Source organism: Bidens hawaiensis, unplaced genomic scaffold (genome assembly GCF_021521415.1).
Source record: "Bidens hawaiensis isolate Kalapana, Puna unplaced genomic scaffold, B.hawaiensis_p1.1 tig00088310_1, whole genome shotgun sequence".
NCBI classification, from domain to species: domain Eukaryota; kingdom Viridiplantae; phylum Streptophyta; class Magnoliopsida; order Asterales; family Asteraceae; genus Bidens; species Bidens hawaiensis.
This window is the reverse complement of record NW_027504335.1, coordinates 1-11,141: the sequence shown is the minus strand read 5'-3', so window position 1 is coordinate 11,141 and position 11,141 is coordinate 1. Positions and strand designations below refer to the sequence as shown.

Genomic DNA, 11,141 nt, shown 5'->3' with positions numbered 1-11,141 from the left:
AGGTTATTTGAGTAAATTATGAACATTCCTTTGAAATCCCTTAAAATACTTTGATATATGAAAGGAATCTAAATTCCATTAAATGATGAATTTGGATGGAAACTAATTTCAATTCCAATTCCTTCTCATACTCAGCCAAACAATGGAATTCTAATTCTAATTTCAATTCCCTTGAAATCCTTTGAAATCATCCAACCAAACAGGACGTTAGCGTTTAAGAACCTACTAATTAAGGTGATAATTATTTAAATTTGGTAGTAAAAAGTTTAAAAATCAAATTAAAGTGCACATATATAAAGACACGTAGATTTTATGATTGAAATAATAAAATAACTCGAAAGATTTTGGATGATTTTCAAAGATAACGGGAATTAATTAATAATATATTTGGGAGATTAAAGTGGAAAATATATTTTGTTGTGAAATGTCTTTTTTAAACAACAAATTTTATTTCTATCAAATCACCCTAATCTTTCGTTTCGTTTGTAAGGTTTTGAACATGCCACCTCAATTTTGCTAGTTAGACTTTGAAACTAATATATAATTTTGTACTTTTTTTATTCATTTGATCCAAATTTAATTAATTAATTATTTTTATTGTTATATCAACATAATTTCTTTATTATTTTGTTTAGTTTAATTAGCTATCTACTCTTAATCTGTTTTCATTTATTATTTTTATATATTTCAAAATAAATTAAGACGAAAGATCTATTTTTAATCTATATTTAAAAGCCGTTCAATAAAATAAAATAGATATTTAAAAAAGTCAGGAGCCGTTCAGAAAATCATTTATTTATTTTTTTAAAGTTTTTGAATTGCCATTAAAAAAAGTTTTTGAATTTTAATTTATAGAAAATAGATTTGCCGGATTTGGTATATTTTAGGTAAGGGTAAAGTCGGCATAGTAAAAGTACAAGGGTTAATATAAGTAAACACATTCTGACACGTTTGTTCATTCGCATTCACTCGTGCACTCCTAAACACTTCTGTTCTGACTTGTTCCTTAAGTCTCAAATTTTAGGGTTTTTATTTCTTTCGTCAATTACTGGGTTTAATAATAATAATCGAAGCGGCCGTGAAAGATGAACGGAGTACGTTTCGGCATGGTGGTGCCGAAGCCGGAAGAGATGGGTGTGAAAAAAGATTGGTTGTCGATTCTTAAGGGTTTTGAACGTGAAGAAATTGAAGAATTGCTATCTGAATCGTTTTGTGGCCACTGTGAGAGTCGTCTTCATGATCGTGTGCTATCCATTGAAAAGAGTAAGCTTTGATCTCCCTTTTTTTGCTTTGAAAAATTATAATTAAGTGTGTTTTTATGAATTGTGATGAATCAGTTGTTAGATTTGTATGATTTTGATTAAATTTAGTTTTAGTAAATATTGATTTTTTACTGTTTGCGTATGAAGTTTTTTTTATGTAATGTCTGCATATTTTATAATATATTTTGACTTTTAGAAGTCAAAACTAGTCTTAATTCACAAAAGGGGTAATTATGTGATTTTTTTTTTGTAACTTATTGGGTAACATCATAATACATTCAAAAATAATTTAGAACCAGTTAATCAAAAACCGAAGAATAAACAAGAAAGATTTGATTTATGGTGTTCTTAAAATTCGGTACAACTAGATATATAGTTTAATTTATGAGGATAATATTAGCAGCAGTTATTTGTAAATTAAACTGTGTTTTCTTCTTTAGTTTGTAAAATAGTTTAAAGTAGATGCACTTATTGTTTATTCTTTTTTATTTACTGGCAGGAAAACGCCTCAAGAAATCTTCAATCTCAAGTGTTGACTCTACTCAATCAGACGATACACCCGTTAGGTGTTCGGAATCTTGTATTCAAGAATCTTTAAACAAGAAAGATTCTTCGGGGTTTAGTCACTCACGATGTCAGAAACACTATGTTGACAAGTTCTCCCCAGCGTCAGTGGACAACGAGCGCGCAACCTCATCTGGTTTATCAAAATCTGGTGCATTGTTTGATGATGGAGTACATGAATATTCTTCAATGGAATATGAAGTGCAGTCAGAGGAGCAGAAGGAAATGTTGAGGTTTATGAATGTTGGAAGAAAGACCAACTTTACGCGCTTTGAGAAAGTTAATGGGAGGAACATTAATGTAGTTCAAGGCCTTGAGTTGCACACTCAAGTCTTTAATGCTGAGGAGCAAAAGAAGATTGTTGAATCCGTCTATGAATTTCAGCGCATGGGCCAAAAGGGGCGACTTAGAGGTTTGTATTCTGTTAATGGGTTTAAACGGGTTACTTTTCGTCCGAAGTATTATACAATTAAAACATGTTTTTAAAATAGAAGGATAGGATTTCAGGAGGTTTTTTGCATTAATAACACACCTTTGGTGACTTCTGACCGGTTTAGTCTTTCTTCTTTTGTTCTATTTATATTATCTGTTCAACATAAAACACAACCTGAGTCAATTAATTCATGACTAAAAATTTCTTACATAAACTGTATATTATAAACACCTAACTTTAATGATAAAACCCTGTCGTTTCTTTGTACAGACAATGATGAAATTTTGCAGAGCGGACATACACAGAACCTGCAAAGTGGATGCGAGGCAAAGGGCGCGTAACAATTCAATTTGGCTGTTGCTATAATTATGCAGTGGTATGTATCAGTTTTATCACTCTTTATAATTCCTAATTTCCTACTTGTGTATACATTATATGGTTTTGTATTGACATTTTCTCAAAATTTTCAGGATAGGAACGGAAACCCTCCGGGAATAATTAGAGACGAAGAAGTTGATCCTCTGCCTCCAATATTCATAAATATGATCAAAAGGCTGGTGAGGTGGCACGTTCTACCTCCAACATGTGTTCCTAACAGCTGCATCGTGAATATATACGAAGAAGGAGATTGCATTCCACCACATATTGATCATCATGACTTTGTTAGACCATTCTGCACAATTTCGTTCTTGACCCAATGCAACATACTGTTTGGTTCAAACCTCGAGATTATCGGGGCTGGAGAGTTCGCAGGCCCGTTTTCCATATCTTTACCTGTCGGGTATGATATCTATTTCCTCAGTGCTTTTAGTTTATGATTATGTTTCTATAAAACAAATTCTGAATGTGATGGTTGACTTTTCTAACTTACATAATGCAGATCGGTGCTTGTGTTGAAGGGTAACGGTGCTGATGTCGCCAAACATTGCGTCCCAGCAGTACCCGCCAAAAGGTATGATCTCGATTTTCAAATAATCGTTGTCATATGTATAAGTGTTCAATTCATCATTATATACGTATATTAATTTCGCTGTTTTTGTTGCAGAATTTCAATCACATTCAGGAAAATGGACGAGAGCAGGATTCCTTACACTTACTCACCTGATCCCGAGTTACAGGGTTTACGGCCTTTGACCGTAACTTCAGTTAAATCACCACCACAACAAAAGCCGATCAAAACCAATGAGGCATCTCGTGTTTCTGTTCCTGCTCGTGCTGTTTCAAATCGGAGCAGGCCGTCCCTCTTTAACGGAGAAGATGATTTCCCACCACTAGGATCTGCAAGTGGAAGCCAGCATTCGGGTTATAAGAAGAATGTTTCCAAGGCTTGAAGTTTGTTAGATAAACGTGATTAGGAAAATTGTATGGTATCGATTTGACCGTTTAACGCTATGTTATGTTTTGATTGTTCAATTTTTAGCTGTATACAGTAACAGTTGTTGGAAGTGAAATAATTCTTTATGATTTAATAATGAAAGTCTTGTTTTTTATAATTCAAATGCTAATTGGCTTGTTCATTACAGATTCATATGAGAATTGCGTAGTATATTATGCACACAGCACAATGCAAGGTAGATGGTGAGTAGGATAGACGAGGATGAAACAATTATTGATGCCTTTCTAGCTTCTTAAGAGCATTCCCATCTCACCCTTTATCTCCAAACAAAAAATTACACTAAAACTCACTTTATTTTCTCTCTCTATTTCAATTAAATAACACTTTTTATGCATTTTATCATTACCTTTTCTTTTTCCTTCACTCACAACCACTTTCTTAAAAAATTATAGGGGATAGAACAATATCTTTTCAAATATACATAAAAATCACTACTTTTTCTAAAATATAAAAATTCTTCACTCACAACACCCTGAATCACTCTTTAAATTATAAAAACACCCTTCACATAATACGAGAGGTTGGATGAGAATGCTCTAACAGGTTAGTTTTCACTTTGTTTGCCTTTCACTTTGTTTAGCAAAACCCAATGTATAAATGGATAAAAGCCTAATTCAACTGAATAATATGAACGTCAGAAGATTATAAATGAATGATTGTAATATCAAATAATCAATAATTTTTACCTTTATCTCATAAAAAAAAAGTTATTTCTACGTGAAATCTAAATATATGTCATGTTGGATGGAAGATTTCAAGTTGGCGTATATGACACATACATTTATTCATGTCTTATTATTGCCTTGTCATTTCAGACTCACTCAAGTCACATCTTATGTGTGTCGACCCTTATGATGTCAGACATATAGGTAATGACTAGTGGTTTAGTTGCGGTTCAAATAAGCTCAAATGGATCTTTTTATAATTGGTGTATTTTAAATTGTTTTCTCTCTCATATTCACAACTAATCAACTTGATTTTGTAGATATAACTGATTATGGAAATTATTCGAGTGTGATTGGTTAGAAATAGTGCATAAAGTTGTTGGAAATGAACTACGAAGATAATAGTTAAAATCATCAAACTTCTAACTTTTAACATTTAAAAAAATAACCCTTTTTATAATTTATAAATAAACTCTTAGAAGTACATCATACACTTAAAACACGTTAACATGTCAACTCACTTACTAAACTCGTGGTACTCAAGTTAACCGATTTATAGTGTTGGTCATGCTCGGTTTAAACTGCTTAACAAGTATGTTATATTAGCCGATTTAAAACCTAACCTAAAGAGTAGGATTTTGATAATGGTCCAGGAAAGGTGCTGCCGCCCGCCAAACCTAGATTGGTGTGGTGTTTCATTCAACAACATCATTGAGAAGGATGGAGAAAGAGAGGGGTGGCGGTGGAAGTAAGAAGTTAGACGTGTAGAGAGAACAAACGCAAGCATGGATAGTATTTGTTCTCTCATATTCTCACCACATTTATATTTCACAAACTTTTACTCATCACCTATTCACCTTAGCTTTTTAATTAGTGATTTTGACCCATATGCCATTTCTCACCTTACTTCTTTTTTTGGGTAGTAAGTTATGTTTAAGATTTATGCAGTTCTCAAATTACACACACGGGGCATGCTAACATATAAAAGAGGTTAACTTGCCAATCCTACACTGGGCACTCAAGTCATAATTACACGTCAAGTTAAATAATTACGCATAGTCATAAGTAATCATACATAAAGTTAAATAACTATAAAATATATACAACTTATTTACGCAACAAAAAATACTATATTTCTCTATCCTGTTTAATTAAATAATACTTTTTACTTTAATCATTGCAGTTTTATCTCTGCACCATATAATTTACAAAAAATCACTATATTTTCTTCAAATTTATAAAAAAAATCACTAACGTTTCTCTCTACACACTACAATTGACACTCAAAACCCCACCTTATAATTTACAAACTCTTCTGACAAAATTTTGAGAGATCGGATGAGAATTACCTTAGATTTTTGAGTTTATACTGATTGGTTCAACATATCAAACCGATAAACTATCATAACCAAGGCATAAGTTATATGTTTTCAAAAACAAATAGAAGGAAATACTAATGAAAGGATAAGAAAGCATCTACAACCCCATTATCCAATTTTTTTTTTAACATTGAGGGTATAACCGTTTAAATAACTATTAAGCCGTGGATGAATCCGATCCTTTCCCCATCTAACAAAGTACATAGAAATAAAATAACATTTAATATTCAACTTTAAATAAAAAAAGATGCGATTTGTCCCTTAAATAAAAATTAAATCCGTGAATCTTCACAACTCACCTTATGCTTTGCGTCAACATTCAGTCAGATCAACGACAAAAACACCATCAACATCATCTCCACCCGATCCAACGGCTCTCCTTGATTCAACACATTTTGCATGCTTGCCACGTCATCACCTCTCTTATTCCCCAAAGTCATTATTCTCTTTTCCCCCTTTCTCTCAAACCATACATACACCACCTGAACTCAACTCACGCCACAAGCCTCATCAATTTGATCAAATCCTGTGTATGATTAGCGAATTCGAAGCTTCAATCGGACGTTTTCTCTTTGCTTCACCGGCGGATTTCAGTTGATTCGGTCTTATTGGATCCATTTGCCTAGGGCTGATGCAAAACCTAGCTTGGATTTGAGTTAATTCGGTCTGATTCGATCCTACAGGTAGTTTTCTCGATGTTTGATTCTAGGTTATAGTTAATTTGAATCACATTGAGTTTACATCGATCTGATTTTACTGTTTATCCGTGTTAATTAATATTTGATGATTTGTATATGATGATTGAGGGAATGATGCCGTGTTTGATGGACAGTGCTGCGAATAACGGTAGTGGTTAATTAGTTGAATATAGATTAAGTGGAGATCTGTGATTAGTTTTATGTGTTTTTGCATCTGGATTTGTTTTGAATTAGTGAAGAGATTTGGATTTCTAGATTAGGTAGTTTAGGATAAAATGTAGGTGAGTGTAGGTTTAATTTTGGTGTGAAGTGTAAACTGGACTACTTTGGTTGACCTGTTCAGGTGGTATGGGAGGCTGTGCTTAAGTCAATGTCAATTTCATATTATTGTGTTACTGCAATTAAATAATTCATGATTTATCAAAGTGTAAATTGGCTTTGATTTCAATAGTTATCTGTATAAATATTTTAATTTAATGAATGGATAGATATTACTCTCTCTATATAGATACATCCAATTGTATATTGTTTTGTAGTTAGAATTTATTACTTTAGGAAGCCATATGATTTAAATGTTCGTAGCGTTAAAACTCAGTTTTGTGTGAATAGTTAATTGTTATGATGCTAGAGTTGTGTTCTTTTGTATCTGAATCAAGATTTTTTTTAAAGATAAGCAGCTTTAGATTGAAATCTTCAAATTCCACTTATCAGATATAAAACTCCACCTTGGTCTTTTACATCTGTTATTTAGTTCAATATGTCTTTCTCTTAGAGAACATAAAATAAGTGTTGCAAGTTTATCTATGTTATAACATCTATATTTTGTATGTGCATACCTATATTAATATACATCCACATTTCCTTTGGTGATGGTTATTCACTTATCTTAAAATGAGATAGTTAAAAGTTTGAGAATCCTATTATCATCAACCAATTAAAGATTAGGTTCTATCTACTTGTAGATTAGCAAGTCCAGAAATTAGGGGAGTATTGCCTGCCTGTGACAAATGTACACGAATTTATGCTAAGAAGATTGATAAATAAAGGCATGAGGACAGGCTTATGTCGAATGTCAACGCGAAGGCACAATAGAAAATAGGCTCAAAAACCAAAAATGAGTATTCGACTCATTCTGATTGTATATGTAATTAGTACTATTAGAGAACTGATACATTCTATGAATAGACTACCCCAACAGTAAGAAATACTGAAATGCATATAAAACTATTGTTACAATGTATTCCGGGGACCACCCTACCACAATCAAGTCATTTTCATATGTATGTATATATAACAGAAAGTAAATAACAATTTAACAAAATAAAGAGTATTGTAGGGAGATCCAACGGGGGAGGGGGAAGGTAGAGAGGGTAGGAGCCCCCTTTTTTAATCAATGAGTCTACTTTATATGAGGAGAGGGACATGGGCTGGGCAGGGCCCAATGGGCCAATCCTTATCCAGACCCAATTTTAGACGTTGAGCCCGATACGTGGGATACCTCATCAGTTATTTACCAGGTTTAAGAAACTAGTGGATAGTATGTTTAAATTTCAACTTGTTCTTCCCATAAACTTGAATACACGTTATATGAAATTTTCCATCTTATAAACTGATATTAAGCTGGATAAGTTTTAACCACCTGACATCATCATCAATCATCATCATCATCATCATCATCATCATCATCATCATCATCATCATTCATCATCATCATCATCATCATCATCATCATCATCATCGTACTCAGTATATCCCACCAATAGCAAAGCTATGGTAGGGTCTGAGGAGGGTAAGATGTAGGCAGCCTTACCTCTACCCCATAGGGATAGAGAGGCTGCTTCCGGTGAGACCCCCGGCTCGATAGTAGTTTTGCATCAAGCCTTGGACATAAGGCACATAGCACTCAATCATCGGGACACCGGCTGATCGGTGCATGTACCCTTATCTTTCAGCTATCAACGCCACTACATGATGCTTGATTAACCGTCCGTCACTTTTAACGTTATTTTCACGAGATTAGTAAAATAACGTCAAAATTAGTGCAATTTCACTTTTGCCCACCCGAGGGTTCACACATATATACATCATATGTGCGCACCGCAAGCAGGGCTATCCTGACAGAAATCATATAATGATTTAAGTTTTTAAATAGTCTTTAAAGTAAAATGTAAGATACTCTTCAAAAAAGAAAGCTGGGTGCAGCATGTATCATGTATTAATAAGACTTAAGTTCTCTTAAGTGTAGATGCGGAGTGACTTTAAAGGTGTCACAAATCACAAATTAACTGATAGCTGGATCTTTGCACAATTTTCTATAAGCATCTCTTCTACATAATAACTCCATTTCCATCACTTAAAAATTGTTTTAGATTTTACATTAATCCTATTTCAGAATCTGATTATGTTTCCCGTGTATTCCTCATTGTTTCAGGATGACTGAGGAAATAAAGTTAAATGGGGATGTTTACCTTGGTAACGTGAAGGGTAAAATCCCCCACGGCACAGGTAAATACACATGGTCAGATGGTACGGTTTATGATGGCAACTGGGAAGAAGGAAAAATGTCTGGAAGAGGACACATCTCTTGGCCATCTGGCGCAACTTACGAGGGTGATTTTTCTGGTGGTTATCTTCACGGTTTTGGAACATTAACAAAATCAGATGGGTCTGCATACAAAGGCTCATGGAGATTGAGCATCCAAAACGGGCTTGGAAGAAAACAATATAGTAATTCTGATGTTTATGATGGTTGTTGGAAAGACGGTGTGCATGAAGGCAGTGGTAAGTATGCTTGGAATAATGGCAATATTTATATTGGAAATTGGAAAGCGGGAAAAATGTGTGGTAGAGGAGTGATGAAGTGGCTGAATGGTGATCTGTTTGATGGCTCATGGTTATACGGTCATAGACACGGGTCTGGTGTGTACCGGTTTGCGGACGGTAGTTATTATTTTGGGACGTGGACTAAAGGACTCAAAGATGGTCAAGGCACACTTTATACAGCAGGAAGTAACAAGTGTAAGTCCCAATCTTTTAGAAGATTTGACAAAAAGAAAGGACTTGTAACTGATGGTTCTACTGGTAGGTCTGATAGATTTAAAGATTCTGAACGCAATGTCGGTCGCAGTTTATCTGAAAAGATTCCATTTAATGGATTCTTTAGAGACTCGGGCCGGATATCAAGCAAGCGAATACCAACCGATGAAGATTATAGCTTTGGGGATTATTCTAGAGAGTTTTCTACTTCTGAGAACGCAGATATGCTATCTCATATCTCAGATGAAGGTGAAAGTGAACTAGATAATGATAGTACTGTAGCATGGGAACGGGAGTATATGCAAGGTGTTCTAATGAAAGAGCGGGTTAAGAATAATGTAGGATTATCATCTAAAAACAAACAACAGAACAAATTGCACGCAAATGAAGTGAAGACTAAATCATGTGTGGATATATTTGAAGGCCATAAAAGCTACTGGCTGATGCTAAATCTGCAACTAGGTATCAGGTAAATGAACTCAACTTGAATATGATTCTTTTTTTTGTTTATTTACACTGCAACTCATGTGTTGTATCATTTGAAGTTTACAGGTACACAGTTGGCAAGATTACACCAGTTCCAATGCGTGAAGTGAGATCTTCAGATTTTGGAGAACGGGCTAGAATAAGAATGTATTTTCCTAGAAAAGGGTCACAATTTACACCCCCACATTATTCTGTTGACTTCTATTGGAAAGACTACTGTCCAATGGTCTTCAGGTATCTGTCTAATTGTTGTTAGCATACATGTTAGGGTCGTTTTCTTTGTATTCTTTTAGGAACCAGATCTTTGATTAATGGTGACCCTGATTATCATAACATTTGATTTTTGTGTAATTGTGGTGGATTTGGTGACTATTTTTCAGGAATTTGAGGGAGCTTTTCAAGTTAGATGCTGCAGAGTATATGATGTCCATATGTGGAGATGATGGTTTGAGAGAGCTTTCTTCCCCGGGGAAAAGTGGCAGCATATTCTATCTTTCTCATGATGACAGATTTGTGATCAAGACTTTAAGAAGATCTGAACTAAAGGTTTGACCTTTTGCATCATATCTTTGATCTTTATGAACATATAAACCTCATTAGAACCCTAGTGTAATCTAAAACAAAGAGTATTGATCTTGTCTATTTTGTAGGTTCTGCTCAAGATGCTTCCAAGTTATTATGATCATGTAAAAATGTATGACAACACACTGATCACTAAATTTTTCGGCCTCCATGAGATAGCACTGAGAGGTGGCAAGAAGGTATTTTCGTCATAATTATTGCATTCTAGTCTTCTTTTAACATTATTTACACATTTTTTTATAATGTTATTTCTAGGTACGGTTTATAGTCATGGGAAATATGTTCAAAACAGAACTACGGATACATCGACGTTATGATTTGAAAGGTTCTTGCCATGGAAGAATTACAAATAAAGATGACATAGACGAGGGCACCACATTAAAAGACCTTGATCTTGCATATGAATTCCATATGGACAAGTCATTGCGCGAGGCACTTTTTAAGTAAGCTATACATTGGCATTCAAAGTTACGTACCTGTCATCATTTATAATTTTATATTAGTCACATAAATTTCTTCCAACATCTTTTGCAGACAAATCCATCTAGACTGCAAGTTTTTAGAATCTCTCTCTTCTCTCCTCCCTCCCTCCCCCCCCGCCCCCCCCCCCCCCCCCCCCCTTCCCCCCCCCGCCCCCCCC

The 11,141-nt window shown here is 34.4% G+C and overlaps 2 protein-coding genes across 2 annotated transcripts; both read left to right on the top strand.

Moving 5' to 3' along the window:
• The first annotated feature begins 1,106 nt into the window (after positions 1-1,106).
• Positions 1,107-3,590, top strand: LOC143607866 (RNA demethylase ALKBH9B-like). Its single transcript, XM_077083150.1, has 6 exons — positions 1,107-1,263; positions 1,762-2,238; positions 2,550-2,635; positions 2,730-3,040; positions 3,140-3,211; positions 3,305-3,590. The coding sequence occupies exons 1-6, from the start codon at positions 1,107-1,109 to the stop codon at positions 3,588-3,590; spliced, it is 1,389 nt and encodes a 462-aa protein (XP_076939265.1).
• A 2,709-nt stretch (positions 3,591-6,299) lies between these two features.
• Positions 6,300-11,099, top strand: LOC143607865 (phosphatidylinositol 4-phosphate 5-kinase 8-like; the record flags this gene model as incomplete). Its single annotated transcript, XM_077083149.1, has 7 exons — positions 6,300-6,382; positions 8,829-9,902; positions 9,986-10,153; positions 10,300-10,465; positions 10,570-10,680; positions 10,757-10,944; positions 11,036-11,099. Coding segments are annotated over exons 2-7 (1,770 nt in total), but the record flags the coding sequence as incomplete, so codon positions are not given.
• Positions 11,100-11,141: the final 42 nt, after the last annotated feature.